General features: G+C 37.6%; 1 protein-coding gene across 3 annotated transcripts in view; it reads right to left on the reverse strand.

Moving 5' to 3' along the window:
• The window catches only part of Map3k19 (mitogen-activated protein kinase kinase kinase 19), a 60,069-nt gene that overhangs the window by 14,464 nt on the left and 28,664 nt on the right, over positions 1-16,941 (reverse strand). For all 3 annotated transcript variants that reach the window (XM_047545618.1, XM_047545619.1, XM_047545617.1), the window contains exons 7-9: positions 11,672-11,768; positions 5,848-5,926; positions 4,325-4,584 (exon numbers count right to left, since the gene is read on the reverse strand). In XM_047545618.1, coding sequence (XP_047401574.1) covers positions 4,325-4,584; positions 5,848-5,926; positions 11,672-11,768 — 436 coding nt within the window. The remainder of the gene's footprint in view (positions 1-4,324; positions 4,585-5,847; positions 5,927-11,671; positions 11,769-16,941) is intronic.

The following is a 16,941-nucleotide window of genomic DNA, read 5'->3' on the forward strand; positions in this document are numbered from 1 at the left end:
CAATAGCCAGATTGTGGAACCAACCGAGATGTACTTCAACAGAAGAATGGATAAAGAAACTGTAGTATGGAATATTAGTCAGCCATAAAGAAGAATAAAATTATGGCATTTGCAGGTAAATGGATAGAATTAGAAAATATCATGCTAAGCAAAATAGGCCAAGCCCAAAAAACCAAAGGCCGAATATTTTCTCTGACAAGTGCATGACAATATATAATAAGGGGGTGTGGCAGGGGAAGAGAAGAATGAAGGAACTTTGGATGGTGTAGAGGAAAATGGAGTGGGAGGGGATGGGGGACAGAAAGATAGTTGAGTGAAACAGACAGTATTACCCTATTATATGTATGATTACACAAATGGTGTGAATCTACATTGTGTACAACCATAGAAATGGAAAATTGTACCCCATTTGTGTACAATGAATCAAAATGCAGTCTGTAAAAATAAAAAATATTTTAAGAAAAAAAGAAAGAAAGAAAAAAAAAATAGAGCCAACATAGTTCAAATCAGTGGAAACCAGAAACAACAGATTTGGGTCTCTCAGGGATTTCAGATTTGGGAATTATCAAATACAGCATATAAAATTACAATGTCTTAAATGTTTAAAGAAGTTAAAGATAAAATCAAAATGAGACATTTTCAAAAATGAACAAAGCATATTTGAAGAAAAAAATGGAACTTTAAAAATTGAAATATAATTGTTAAACTATAATTAAAACTAAGTTAAAAAGTGAATGAGACTAGTGCCACAGAAGATGCTGCCTCTGGTGCGGCGGAGGCTGTGTCTAGGCCTGTGCAGCCTCCTGCTTGGGCAGGCTGAGGACCCAAGCCAGCACCCTGCTCCAGTGGAGCCGGCCGTATGCAGTGCTGTGCCGGCAGAACCTAGTATTGACGGGAACCATTTTCAGCATCCTGCCGGTGACCATCATCCTTGTGGCATTTTGTGTCTACAAGCCCATTCAGCTTGGGTAACCCCCAAACAAGCAAGTTCTGCCACAAGTTTCTGGGAACAGGGTAAGTTTTGTTGCACATGGGCCAATGGAGAAGTTGGAATCAGAACTTTTCTACTTGGAAATGGCCTTTGGGCATTTGGTAAAAGCTAAATTAATCAGAAAAAATACCTATTAGTAGTGATTTTTTTCCCCCAATATCATAATGCAAATAATTGGCTGCTGGGTCTGCTTCTCAATGTTTTGTTTTATGTCTGACTGTACTTGTCAAAAGACCAGGAGCTCCAAGTTTCAATGCAAAGATGGAGTGCTCACAAAAAAGAAAACATGGTAACCCTGTGTTTGCAAGAACACACTGGGAAGGACTAACCATGAATGCTTGAAATAGTAATAAGAGGAAGGCTTAACCTGTAGACATCCCCTGCATTAGAGCCATCTGGTCACAACAGATTAAAAATCACATTTTTCATTACACTGAGTTGACTGAGAATGCCCTGGTTGCAAAGCGGTGTCCACTGTGGGGAACTTGGGCTTGTGACTCTTTACCTGCATCCAGTTTTGCACATGGATGTCCCCATGGAAGTCAGTGTCACATCAGGTAGGCCTGTTACCATGTGTGCCCTTGGCATAAAAGGCTCTGGGACCGGACTGGAAATGTAACTTGTTGGTCCCTCAGAAAAAGAACTCCATCACGTTCAGACACATTGATCTCCTTTGTCTTTCTAGCCCACGGCCTAAAGCTTGTGGTAACTTTTCAGACTGGGAACTTGAGACTCAGCAGGAACCCTATTCAGCCCTGGAGGAGCCCTATTCAACCAAGAGGTGTATTTCCACTGTGGGCTGCTGTGTGTTTACACAGATTTAATCTCAGCTTTTAAAAATGCTGCTGTTAGTTTGCACTGCTGGTGAACTGTATTCTTCCCCCTATTGAAATGACACTTCCATATTTATAGAGTGGTTATTACTATTTATTTTAAAAGGTGCTAGATTTAATTTTGTTATGAAGTTGAAATGTTTATCTTGTGTCTACTTAGCACAGCACTGATATTTTTCTTTTTTCAACAACCTGCACTTAATCTGAAATAACTGAGGGATACTGTAACAATTTGACCTAAGAATTTTGTTTAACCTTATAACATTGAGCCATTAAGATGATCTTTGTTCTGTACTTTTGAGCAAACTGTCAATTAAAATGAAAGCAAAACCCTAAAAAAAAAAAAAAAAAAAAAAAAGAATGGATCTGCTGGGCACGGTGGCACACACTTGTAATCCCAGTGACTCAAGAAGTTGAGATAGGAGGATCGTGAATTCAAAGCTAGCCTCAGCAACTTAGTGAGGCCCTAAACAATTTAGCTAGGCTCTGTCTTAAAATAAAATTAAAAAAAAAAAAAAGAGCTGGAAATGTTGCTCAGTGGTTATTTGCCCCTGGGTTCAATCCCCCATACCAAAAAAAAAAAAAAGATAAAAGGATGAACATCATATATCCATATATCATGACTACCATAATGAGACTGGCTAAAGTGAAGAAGATTGGCAACACCAAATGTTTGTGGAAATGTGAAGCAACTGATTGTTGCTTCATTGTGCCATCATAAAATGGTACAACCACTTCAGAAACATTCTGGCCATTTCTTAAAAACAACATACAGCTACCCTATCACCTGTGGTATATACAACCATCTAGAAGAATCTCAAAAATGTCAAGCTAAGTGAGAAAAAAAAAAGGATCACATAAAAGAATATGTGCTGTGCAATTCCATTTATGTGAAATTCTACAACAGGCAAAACTAATCTATGGTGGAAAAAACTCAGAACATAGTTGACTTAGTATGGAATGGGAAGGAGCATGAGAGAACATTTTGGGGTTCATGTTAATGTTCTCTATCTTGCTAAGACTTTGGGTTTTAAGCAAATATATTTGTAAATAATGAATGTACATCAATGTACACTTCCTTTCCCACTGGAAAAAAAATCTTCAAACATATGTGGAACTCTAATTAGTAATAGGCATCCTGACAATTTGGGGAAAAGTATACTTATATCTACAATTTACTTTTAAATGCAACAAAAATTAAGATGGATCAGATATATGATAAAGCAAAATAAAATGTTAGATGAGGAATCTAAGTATTAAATATACAGGTATTCACTGTAAAACATTTTTTTCAACTTGCTGTATATTTGGAAAATATTATTATAAAATAATAGAGGAAAAAATTCAGTGGGTGGATTTAACAGCAGATTAAGTAATGCTGAAGATGATCAGTGAACTGGAGGACTTATAAAAATAGAATTACCCAAAATGGAACCCAGAGAAAAAAGGAAATGGAAAATTTGAAATTCAGAATACAAGATACAGAAGAGAGAAAAATAAGTACTAATATATAATCTAAACTGGAGATTCTTAACCAAGACTGTGAATAATTCAGGAAAAATAGAACTATAAAATAATTGGTCATTTTGTACCTATTTTTAAAGCATCTTTTAAAAGGTTATTTAAACTTGTAATTTAGATCACCCTCAGCTGTCTCCAGAGGTCACTTACAATTCTTCTCATGTACTACGTGGCCCTGTATAATCTACACCCACCTCATTACACTTCAAATCTCCTGTCCTCATACTCACCCCCTCTCACTCTGTTCTAGTTACACTGTTCTACTTGTTCCTTGGAATATTTTCCCCTGAAATATAAACATAGCTCATGTCTTTCCTTTTCTTCAGCTATTTGTTCAAGTCACCTTCTTAATGATGTGATCTCTCATTCACCCTATTTAAAAACTTCAAACCACTTGCTATGGTCTAAATGTCTGTGTTTCCCCAAAATTCCTAACTCCCAAAGTGATGGCATTAAGAGGTGGGCTTTGGGGGTTCAATTAGGTCATGAAGGAGAAGCCCTCAGGAGTGGGATTTTAGCCCTTATTAAATAGGCCAAGGGAGCTTGTTTGCTACTTCCATTATGTGGGGGCACAGCAAGAAGGTACTATCTACAAACCAGGAAATGAGACCTCACCAGACACCAAATTTGCTGACACCTTGATCTTGGACTTCCCAGTCTGTAGAACTGAGAATAATAAATCTGTTAGTTTAGAAGCTACCCAGACTACAGTATTTTGTTATGATAACCCCATTCCCCCTGCCCATTTCTTTTCTCCATAGCATTTATCATTATCTGCTGTTCTATGTATTTTACTTATTAGTTTATTGTCTACCCTCCTCCTCCACACTCCCCTTGGGAATGTGGAGTGCACAAAGGCAGGGTTATTGTGTCTTGTTCACTGCTATAACTCTGGCATTTAGAATAATCTCTGGTATAATAAATAAATACTTTTTTTCCAAATACAAAGCAATCGTATGGAATTAAATGCTTAACTTACCTTCTAATTTTCTTTGCTGCCCCTTCAGAAAATGAGAAGCCTCTTTCTTGGTTATAGTCTTGGAGATGTCTGGTTCTAAGCAAGGTCTGGGTAATAAAAAGTCCAAGTTCACATCACAGAGATCCTTGGAACTTTCTTCTTTCTTTGGAAGTAAAGGCTCCATGGTCAGCATCTTTGTCCTAAGGTCCACCATCTCAATTTCATTTGGGAGAGAAACAGAATTTGCTTTTGCCCATTCTTGATGCACTGAGGTTATCTGACTAAAAGGGGAGAAACAGTTTGATTTAAAATCCATTTCCTGCTATAGTTTAGGTCTGGAATGTCTCCCAAAGGCTCATGTATTAAAGGCTTAGTCACTAGCCTGTGGCGCGACTGGGAGCTAGTGGAATCTTTCAGAGGCGGGACTTTTTGGTAAGAAGTTAGGCCAATGCTGGGGGGTCGTGTTTATTTTTGCCTCCTGGCCTGCTTGCGGTGAGCAGCCCTTTTCTCCATGCATTCCCTGCAATGATGGACCACCTCACTAAAGGCCCAAAAGCAACAGAGCGAAAGTGACCATGGACTGAGAACTCTAAAACTGTGAGCCAGAATAAATCTTCCTTCCTTTACGTTGATTATCTCAGGTTTCGTCACAGGAATGGACAGCTGACTGTTATGTTCACCATGTCTCCCTGATCTCCCATTCTCAGATCTCCCAGTCTGATCTTACTGGAAAGTTTGGAGAACTTTTTCCAAATAGTGTGACTGAGTCGAATGTATCCTGAGAGGACAAGGTCTCCACACTGTGACCCACTCCCCACCTCCTCTGCTCTCTGTACCCAGAACAGAAACCTGAATGGACTCAGTTTTAGTCCATTTCAGTTTTCCTAGTCTTCATTTCACGAAGCAAGATATCAGAGCCAGAGTGCAGGTGCAGGAGCTGTGCCTTGAATCTCCAAAGGCATTAACCAGCTCAGTACTTCTCAAACTGTTTGGTGAAGAACAAGTTTTTAAATTTCCCAATCCACTGTGGAATGATACTTCTATAATATATAGTAAAAGTAAATTACTATAAAAGTGAAAGAAAAATAAGAAACTTGCAGAAAATCATCCCCAATTTTTTCATCATCTAATCAATGAACATAAGATTATATTGTCAAATTGCTATACAACTTCAGATCTTATCACGAACTGATCATACATTTAAGACCCAGATTTTAGATGGCACTTTTCTGGATCAGGATCAGCAAATTATTGCCCTGGGGACAGGTCTGACCTTCAGCCTGTTCTTGTAGCTTTAATTGGATCACAGATACACTCATTTGTTTACATATTGTCTACGGCAGCCTTGAAGCAACAGTTGCAAAGTTGAATCATTGCCCACAAAATCTGAAATATTTATTATTTGACCCCTGCCACATAATATTTATTGTGACCCTTGCTTTAGAGCATTTATTGGATTGAATTACTGAAAATGTAGGTTGCCACATAAATACCATCACTTCCTACTTAAATTTGAATCAAACACCTCAAAGAATATTCCTTACTTGCATTCTTTCAAATCTTCTTGGCTGATTTCTTGGGGATGACTGATATCTCTTGGAAAAGTCACAATAATCTCAACACCTATAAAAATGCATGACATTAGTAGAAGAACAAAGAAAGTACTGAATTCCAGTGGTAACTGGGAGAACAGACTTTAACCAGGGTCTGAGTTTAGCCATTTTTGTATCTTTCTTGTCTAGCATATGATAGGTCCTAAACGAATGCTTACTTAAAGAGCAAAATATCTGAGCCAGGTTCAGTGGCATATGCCTGTAATTCCAGGGACTCAGGAAGATGAGACAGGAGGATCAAAGGTTCCACACTATTGGGCTGGGGTTGTAGCTCAGTGGTAGAGTGCTTGCCTAGCATGTGTGAGGCAGTGGATTTGATTCTCAGCACCACATACAAATAAATAAAAATAAATAAAGGTCCATTGGCAACTAAAAAAAAAAGATACATATATATATATACATTTTTTAAAAAGTTCCAGACCAGCCTGGGCAACTTAGCAAGACCTGTCTCAAAATGAAAAGTAAAAGGACTGGGGATATAGTACAGTAGTAAAGTTACCCCAGGTTAAATCTTCGGTACAAAAAAAAAAAAAAAAAAACAGGAAAGAATCTGTATAATAAAAATTTCCAGATGTAAAATAGTTTTATGATGAACATACTGTTCCCTGGGTGGAGAAAACAAGACTTTCAGTAACGTGTAACCAATGATACCCACCTCCCAGGACTATTGTGAGGATTAACTGAGAGAATTTATATAGCCCCAAAGCAACTTGCTTGTGTTTATAATTTTGTTTACCTCCCGTTTGATTCCACAGAATGATTCCCAGTATAATATCATGTTCACAGATTTATGTAAAAAACTAGTGTGGAACACTCTAAAATTGCCAGTACTCCAAGGTTTGTTCAGTCATTCACTTTTTCCCATTTGAAAAACTTTTGTTAAACATATGCCAAACCCAATGCTATGGAATGAAGACAAAGAAATAAACAAGATGGGGCTATGGCCCTAGTAGAGATGAGAAGAAAGCAAAGAATGCAGTGGGATAGTCAGTGTTGTGGTAGAGGCGGGCAGGGTCGTGGGAGCACAGAGGAGTGTCCTTCTGGGAGGATGCGGCGATTGTCCTGGCATTTGTTTCCATCCATGCATTTCATTTTAGAAGTTCCACTGACAATGAAGTATCACAAGGGGAATAAGGGAAGGGGAGTGAATAAGAAAGATCTGGGTCGACATGCCTCCTCTGCCACTTCCTGGGTGGCCTGAAGTTGCTCACAGCTACCATCATCATCATCTCATTTAGTATATTTTTACTGTTTTTAAAGGACTTTGGATATTTTGTCTAATACATAGGAACCACCATGGTGATAGATTTTTTTTTGAGGGGGGAGGGTACTTAGGGTGGAATAGAATCCAGGGGAGCTTTACTACTGAACTTCATCCCCAGACCTTTGTAGTTTTTCAGTGGTTTTTTTGTTTGTTTGTTTTCTTTTCTTTTTTTTTTTTTTTGAGACAGAGTCTTGTTAAATTGCTGAGGCTGGCCTCAAACTTGCCATTTTCCTGCCTCAGTCTCCTGAGTTGCTGGGATTATAGGTGTAGAACACCATACCCCGCATGACAGCATTTTTTATTGTTTAGTTTCATACTCTTTAATGAGACTAATGCATATAAAAATTAAAAGTTTCCAAAGAGCAAAGTTTTACTTACAATCAGGCAAATGATAATGGTATTTACGATCTTTATCATCCAACATATTTTGTGGTACCACGAAAGTGTATCTGGCATTAGTTTTCTTCATGTTTATTACACAGAACAACTTGACTGCATGTTTTCTAATTTTATGCAATAGGAAGATATGTCTCTTTAAAAATGAAGTTTCCTTGGAATGGTTATTATTATTATTATTTTTTTAACTTTTCAAAGATCCTAGTACCACACTACATAGGGTGAATGAAGGATTTGGAATTATAGCACTGGAAGGAATTTAGAGGTTATCTGATCCATGCCCTTCATTTTAGAGACAAAGAAACTGATAACCATGAGTCTGTATGACATGCTGAAGGTCACTCTTCAACTTGAAAGGAAGATGAATGTCTTTCATAACAGTTTTGCAGTCATCCTTGAGTGTGAAAACCTAGCTGACATGTTAGAGTGAGAAAAACACACAGAATACATTCCTAATATCTAAACTGTCAGTGAAAAGGATGTTCTGGGACAAAGGTTAGGTGCATTTAGATCTTTACTGTGGAAGTTAGAAAACTCGGTGTGTTCATGTGAGCACATACTTCAAAATGTACTTATAAACCCAGAATGTTTTCAAGCAAATTTAAGGTACTCAAAAAGTCCAGTTGACTGATTTATTTTTCAAATCAAGGAACAAAAACACAAGAAGCAAGTTTAAAAAAATCTGAATTTTTAGAAATTGTTACGTGAATGGCTGTCATCCTAATTATTGGTTCAAAATGGGAATTAGGGGAACTACATAATGTACTGACTCTGAAGTCTTTTAGAAACATATAAACATTCTTTTTGTTCTGTCTCCTGAATATTGTGAGTGGCCAAGGAGCTGTGAATAAGGCCTCTGAACCTCCCCAGTAGGTCAGGAAAGATGATATCTTGTCACAGGTTAAAATAGAGCACTTGAGTGTTTTATCATGGTCAAGGGCATTTTTCACATAAAAAAGTGTAAATTAATCCTGCCAGAAAATGTTACCTTAGGAAGAAATTCAAAGGCAACATTTCAAGAAAGCCAGAAACACATTTTCTTCACAGAAGAGGGGAAAATGATATTCATAAAAAGTCAGAAAATGATCATTAAATTATTGTTAAAGTCATTTTTATTAAAATGGGAACTTAAAATCTAGCTCAGTCTAACTTATTTCATGCAGAAAAATCATTATCTACAGAAATGTCTTACTTTCCTGTATGTCCTCTTTATTCTGTTTAAACTGATGGGCATATCCATTTGGGTTGTGTACATCGAGGTTCGGCATACTTTGATAGTCTTTCCACGTTTTGATAATTTCCCAAATTGTGACTCTCAACATAGATTATTTTAAAAATCTATCTTCCACAATTCTGTAAGTTCAGAACACTTACCTGAGATTCTAAGGCACATGGATTGCATGAAAACAACCATGTGCAGGACATCCTCTGTGCTAAGTGAGTGTCAGTAGAGGGAGGAGGGTCTTTGGTTAGTAGTGGGAGCAGCTCTGGGGCTAAGGCAGAGGCAGCATGGTTGACTTGGGGGTCTGTAGCAGCCAGGTTTGAGTTGTAGTTATGGAAATTCTTCCTGATAATCCAATCCAGAGTCTTCCTGTTATGGACAGTTCATGTTCTCCCAAAATTCATATGTTTACTTCCTTATCCCAGTGTGGCTGGATTTGGATATAGGTCCTCTAATGAAGAAACTAAGATGTCATGAGGTCATAAGGATGGGACCCTGATCCAATAGAATTAGTGTCTACATAGGAAGGGATCCCAGAGAGCTCATTCCCTCCTACTCTCTCCTACTTTCTCACTCCGTGTGGACAAAGAAAAGACCACTTGAGAGAAAAGCAGCTTTCTGCAGACCAAAAAGAGAGCCCCTTACCAGAAGATGATCCCTGCCAGAACTTAGATTTCCCAGTTTCCAGAACTATGAGAATATAAATGTCATTTAAGTCACCTAGACTGTGGTACTTTGTTATGGCAGCCAGAGAGGACAGACATTTCCTCTCTGATTTTTCAATGATTTATGAACTTTCTCATGTATTTTTTAAAAATTCCTTCCTTTTTAACCCAATTAAAGGTAGGTTCTGTTCTGAAACTAAGAATCCTGAATCCTGTATCAGGATTTTAAGCCCAGTAATTTTAGGAAACAGGCTCCTACTCCCTCATGAAAACAGTAAGTTTACAGGTTCAATTTATAGTCTACAAAGTCTGTGCATGATATCTTCTGGGAAAATAGATGATTGAGAAAGGCAAGACGATCTCATATAAAGCAAAAGGTGAATTATTTTTTGTCTGTAAACTGTATTTTACACGTTATCCTCTGTAAAAGCCCATAATAAAGCAAATGCATCTTTAAAGTTCTTCATGAATGTTGAGGTCTATGGATGTGATCTAAACATTAGGAATTTATATGTATTTTAATTAGTGATGTTTCCTTTTGTTGGATAATATGATGAGCAGATGTGAATTAAATGATTAAATATGTATATCTACAACAGAATAAACAGTCACATAGTGTATGTGTAAGGTGTTCATAAAGTATGGGAGCACATTGAACATTAATAATGGGGTATGCTAGAAATGACATGTAATTGGTATTTAAAGAGATTAAATTGATATTTAAAGAGTCATACATGATTTTTAAGATAAAAATGCACAATAATGCTCAAAGACTCTTTTGTTTCAGACTTTGTGACAGAAAAAAGTTACCAATCCAACTAAAATCTATCAACTCTGAGGAGAATTTTTGTAAGATCATCATTTCTTAGAAATGTATAACCCAAATTATTAAAGCTTAAAACTGCAGGAATTCAGTAGAGATGTTGCCAAAGTGTTATGGTTCCAATGTGAAATGGAAAGTATTACAGATCAATTTGAAAAGAATGACTTTTACCTCAATGGCAAGTTGGCTCCTAGTTAAGCAGAATAAATAGAAGATTTTATCTCTTGGAAGGTGCCCATTAAGCTTCTGAGGACTTGGTTTTGAAGTCAATGGATATTAAAGGCAGACCACAAGGACTGTTTGGAAGGGGTTCAGGATTTGTTTATTTTAATGAGCTCTTCCAGGCTTAATAGTGTTCATATATAAATTGTTCCTAAATTAAGTCTCTTCCCTCAGCCTGGGAAGAGGAGAGTGCCAATGAATTTGAGAAAGGCAGGAAGTCAACCAGCAGAGGGCAGCAGGCACAAGGAATTGAAGGAGATGGAGGCAAGGATAAAGCTGCAGCCTTCAGGGAGAAGGAAAGGGGTGAGAAAAACAGGTATCTAAGAGAGCAGCTTCCCTGGAGTGTTAGACATAGAAACCAGAAAATTGCCAGAGAGAAATTGGAGCAGTTCAAATAATCATTTTATTTGTGAAAGTTATAGAGGAATACGTGGTGGCTCTTCTGGAGCAAGAATCTGCAAATACCTGTGGTCTACAAAGGGCACTTAGGAATGTTGCAGGGTATCATATTTGAAGTAGGTGTTATTATGGGAAATTCCTGCTTTAAAGCCTCACAGGTTCACTCTCCCACCTTCCCCTCAAGGGGAACAATAACTCAGGGACCACCACTGATAGAGAAATGTTGGGTTCTAGAAGAGAACAGATTCCTGGAGCTGTTGGAAGATTCCAAGCAAAGAAATGGGGAAAGGATGTTATTATACAAAAAGGAAAGGGACAGAGAATGGTAGACTGAGCTGGAATAGAGTGGACTAAAAAGAAGATCCAGGAAGCCAGGCCTATAAACTTAGTGACTTGGGAGGCGGAAGCAGGAGGATCTCACAAGTTCAAAGCCAGTCTCAGCAAATCAGTGAAGCACTAAGCAACTTAGTAAGATCCTGTCTCAAAATAAAAAATAAAAAGGACAGGGGGTGTGGCTTGGTAGTTAACTTCTGCTGGGCTTAAAATTCCTGGTACCAGAAGTGGTGGAGAACCAGAAGAGATTTGCCCATTTAGGGAGGGGTAACTTGCCTTTACTCACTGAAGGACAGAATGATGAGTGGTTTTTATTTCCCCTTGTGCTTTTCTGTATTTTCAAAGTTTCACTGAGCACTACGGAAATTGGGGGAGAAACCCAAATAATCAATATTATTTTTGTAAACACAGTAAGGACAAAAATTGGATACCTTCTGTCCTGGGTGACCAGTCTTGTCCTTCACCCCTGAGATCTCCTTCTTCATTAACCAAAATGGAATGACTGCAGTCTTCATCTAGGTCAAACTCCTGCAACATCATAAAATAAAAATTCAGTTATTCAATGTAACTACTTTGTTGGCAGGGTGAATGTTGATTTTTCAAGGCTGGGTTTCACACTGTGGATTCTTTTTAAATTGGATGACGAATTTAGTACTAAAATAATAGGGAAGTATCTGCCCCTGGAGCACCAGGCTCAGATAGTTGCAGATGTTATTAATTGCATAATCAAAAATGAAGATCAAAGCAGAAATCACATAGACACAAAGAAATTTAATATTTTAGACTTTCTCATTTCAGCATTCAGGCTGCTAAAGCTGCCACAAATTCCATTTGGATGGGTAACTGGAAAGAATCCTTCGGCCACAGTCACAGTGAACAGACCCAAAGGAACATGATCTTTTCCATAATGCCTCCTTGGGGCATTGTTTGCGAATGGCAAGGATGGAAATCCCTGCCCCTTGTGGAAGCTACAGATATGACCCTACACTGAAGGAAGCAGCGAAGCTGATTAGAGTTTTCACTCTGATGGCTTTGTAATCCAGTCGTGGTGCACGACTTCTCAAACTTCCTTTGTGACCTTTAGAAAATGATCATTACATTGAAAAACGGGGTTGAAAACAAACTTGATTTATAAGAAGTGCTCTAAGCTTTCTCTAAAGAGGAAATGTTTTCTTAGTGGAATTCATTGCTGTTTTTAGGTTGTCAGTTGTTCTTGTAGATTTTTGTACTTTTAAATTTCTGGAACCAGGTTGTATATGCAGCTCAGTGATGGAGCATGTGCTTAGTATGCGAGAAGTCCTGGGTTCAATCCCCAGTAGTCCCTGTAGACGGTCCACACCACTACCACCAACATTTCTAGAACTAAACAGATGCAAATAGTAGTAAAAACGTCCCATCACAACCTGAATTTTCCAGTTAGCTCTCTTGTTCCTATGATCTGGGTAAGCACCTATTTCAGGTGACTCTGGATAAAAAGTATTTTCCCTAAATTCAGGTGCTTGTCATCTGACAGTTCAGACAAGTGGTGGATTCCCAGAAGTCTTTGATATTTCATTTTCATTCCCAAGACAGCTTGGAATTTTTTTTTTCTTGCTTTACTTGTTATAATTATCACAGAAAATAATAAAAGTAAAATTCTCCATTGATACTGCCATTGAAAATAGTTTTTGGTATTCAATCATGATAACTTAGCGATCTCTCCTTACTTTTGTGCTGTAGTTCCTACTTTTTAAAGCATTGTCTCCCTCCTGGCACAGTTGTGGTGTCCTATCTCAGCCTCTACTGTCCACCTGTGGCAGATGGGTTCATCTTTCTCCTAGACTGTTATCAATTTCTCTGGATTTCAAAAAATTCTACCAAATCTAGCCAATTCCTCTCCTTCCCATTCACTTGCAAAGGAGGAGGGTTTGACTACTCCTTTCACAATGTATGTACATACCAAAAATATTTTCTAAAGAGCAAGATAAAAGAAAATCAACTGTAACCTGACAACTAAAAAGCAAACCCTGTTAACATAGAAAACATCTCTCCTTTATATTTCTCCTAAGTATTTATAAATCGAGTTACATCATATCATTTTGTATCTGTTTTTGTTTTCACTTAAGTGAAGCATAAGTGCTCCCTGTCTCTCACCATGTAATGCCCTGAATTGCCTTGGGTCTCTGCCAGCAAGAAGGACATCTTTAGATGTGGACTCTGAACCTTCTTGTTATAACTTAAAAATGATTAGCATACATTTATAAGCAATTTATTAAGCAAACATCATTTTAATGGAATTAAGTATTTTTCTTCAATTTGTATCAATCAGAAGGTTGTATAAGTGTCTCTGTGTAATCAGTCTCTCAAGTCTACCACTATAAGAGCCATAATGCTTGTTAGGACATTTTTAATTCTTCATTATTACACATAGGGCTGTGCACATCTTTGCAATGAAAATCACAATTTCACATTATTTCTTTAGAGTAGACTCCTAGGTAAGGAATTATTAATACAAAGAGCATGAAAAAAATCTTAACTTTTTTTACACATACTACTTTAAAAGTAAAGCTTACACCTACTATACTCGATCAGCAGTGTGTGTTCGACTAAATCTCCTCCCTTATCAATTATAATCACTTTTCATTTTTATTAATGTAATATATAAGATTGGTTATCTTATTATTATTTGAATGTAAACACTCAAATGTATAGGAAAGTTAGAGATAGTTTTAGACACTTACTGATCACTCAAATTTTTTCTTTAGTATACCTAATTTGTGTTCAGATTCTTAGTCTAGAATACTCTATGAGACCGTAAAACATATTTCTACCATTTCATATAGTTGAAGTGGTGATTCAATGAGATTTTTACGCTAAACTTTGGGGAAATAGAAACCTCATTTGGAAGTGTTAAATATACTACTGGTTCTCATGCCAAGTTTCTATGTTGACTAATGAGCTCTGGTCAGTCTCAACTGCTCAGTTCATTTAGCATGTGGTCCTTTAAGAAGAGTTGGAAGACAGCAGAATGCAGGCATACCTATCTACCTACAAAATACATATAAATGACTAACATATACGGTGTCAGACATTTGTGTGTGTACATGTGGTGCTGGGGATTGAACCTAGGGCCTTATGCCTGACAGGCAAGTACTCTTATGAACTGAGCAATATACCCATTTCTAATTTCTTACAGAATGCTAATCATGAAGAGTTTCAAGAGGTGCTTGGGGTCACAAGGAAGAGAAATGAAATAATGACATCTAGTAGTAAGTGAAAAAGAGAAAACATTAGCAACTCCCAAACACAGATGGATTTCATAACCCACCGACAACAACCCAGGAGGCTCAAGATGGATGAGAAATAGAGCATAGCATTCTAACTGCAAATACTGGATCACCAAGCAGAAGAGAAAAGCGTCCTCAGAATCACAGGCAACGAATTTGGAAAGTGTCTCTTCAGATGAAGAAAGGCTGGGAGAGTCTGTACAGAGCCTCTCACAAGCAGTCTTACGAGCAAGGCAGCCACTTGTATTTGTACACTATAAAAACCTATTTCAGACAATCAAAAAGAGATGCAAGCATCTATTCAACGAAAAGAAGTGATGGATGATCTTGAGTTTTTCTGTTTAAACCCTAGAGAAAGCACTAGGGAAGAAAAGGCAAGTCCAACAGTGAAAAAGTCTATTTCACCCTCAAAATGAGTTCAGAGTTTATTTCAACCACAATAAGAAAAAATATATAGTGTAAGTTCAATAAAAGTCTTTGAAAGTACAGGAAAAAAATGTACTAATATGAAGGGATTTTTAGTCCTTTAAAAATTGAAAGTATCCATGTTTATTAGTTTCTAATGCATAACATTCACTTTAGAGATTGACCTCTAGGTATTTTATTTCTATTATTATTTAGTATTAGTAACAAAAAACAATGTGAGCCCCGCACAGTGGTGCACTCCTGTAATCTCAGCTGCTCGGGAGGCTGAGGCAGGAGGATAGTGAGTTCAAAGCCAGTCTAAGCAAGTTAGGGAGGCCCTAAGCAACTCAGTGAGACCCTGTCTCTAAATAAAATATATTTTAAAAAGGGGGCTGGGGATGTGGCTCAGTGGTTAAGAACCCCTGGGTTCAATCTCCAGTCCCAACAAACAAACAAACACCAATGTAGCCTTCAATATTGTGACAAAACCTAGTACTTAGCAGGGTTTGGCGATGTGTTTTTTGTTTTTCGGTTTTTTTTTTTTTTTTTTCTTTGTTTGTTTGTTTTTTGTCTTGGGGATTGAACTTAGGGCCTTGAGTTAGCATGTGCTCTACCAGAACTACCCCCCAGCCCCACAGTGCTGTTAACATTTAGGGCTAGATAATTCCTCAATATGGGGCAGTCCTGTGCCTTCCAAGATGCTAAGCAGTGAACTTGGTCTCTACCCACTAAATGCCCGTTCTGTTCTCCCCTAGTTATGACACCAAAAATGTCTGTAAACAATGCCCTGGTGAGCAAAATCACCTCCCATGAGAATCAGGATACTAAAGTCACTTTGGTAAGATGCAGATTAACCTACTTAGAAAAATGATAAATGTGTGAAGTTAAAATATTTAAATAGTATTAAAAAATAAAAGTTCCTATTCTAAATCATCTTACCTCATGTCCCAGAACAAGTCTTGATGTAACCATTTTTGTGTTTTTAATTTTACTTAACTTTTATCAAAATCAAACTGCAAATTTTAAAAAATCAAGTAGGGGTAAATGAATTAAACAAACAAAAAAAGTCTTTCCTGTCTTTTCTAGATTTTCAGTTGTTTCTTTCGTTGTTTTCTTTGATATTTCTAAATAATTATTATAGTAGCTCTGGAGTCACCAACGTGCGACATTACAAGTAATGTGACTAGTTGACGATTTAACATTCTTGTGCCCTGCTCCCGTCCTCTGGATAAATCTTTTTGTTGTTAAATCAATAGTTAAAAGCACAATTAGGAATATGTGGGTGTTGTAGTATAACTTTTTTTTCTCCCTGGACAAAACCTTATTTTTCAAATGAACTTTTGTTGTTGTTGTTGTTGTTGTTGTTGTTGTTGTTGTTGTTTTTAAGAGCAATTTCATGTTCACAAGAAAATGTGAAAAGGTGCAGAGATTTCCCATAAACCCCTGCCCCTACGCGTGCAGTTTCCTCCATGAACAGCATCCGCACCAGAGTGGTAGGTCTGCCGGAACATCAGTATCACCCAGGGTCCACAGTTTACACTAAGGTTCACGTTTTTGGGGGAGGTGGGCTCCATGGATTGAACTCGGGCACTCGACCACTGAGCCACATCCCCAGCCCTGTTCTGTATTTTATTTCCGGACAGGGTCTCACTGAATTGCTTAGCGCCTCACTTTTACTGAGTTTGGCTTTAAACTCACTATCCTCCCGAGCCACTGGGATTACAGGCATGCGCAAACGCACCTGGCTAAGGTTCACTCTTGATGCTGTGCATTCGGTGGGTTTGGATTTCTGTCCACCATTATAATATCACACAGAGCAGTTGCACAGCCCTCAAAATCCTCTGTGTTCTGCCTATTCACCCTGCTTTCCCCTAATCTCCTTTTTAAAATTTCTAATTGACCTATTTTGTTCATTTTCGCACATCTTTATTTAATGCCTAAATCTTCCCAACCTCCAGTGGTCTCTCCACTTTGTCAAATACATGAAATAATATATCAGTTCTATTTCCTTTCTCCATTAATCTGCCCCT

Source organism: Sciurus carolinensis, chromosome 3, assembly GCF_902686445.1.
Source record: "Sciurus carolinensis chromosome 3, mSciCar1.2, whole genome shotgun sequence".
Taxonomy (NCBI): Eukaryota; Metazoa; Chordata; class Mammalia; order Rodentia; family Sciuridae; genus Sciurus; species Sciurus carolinensis.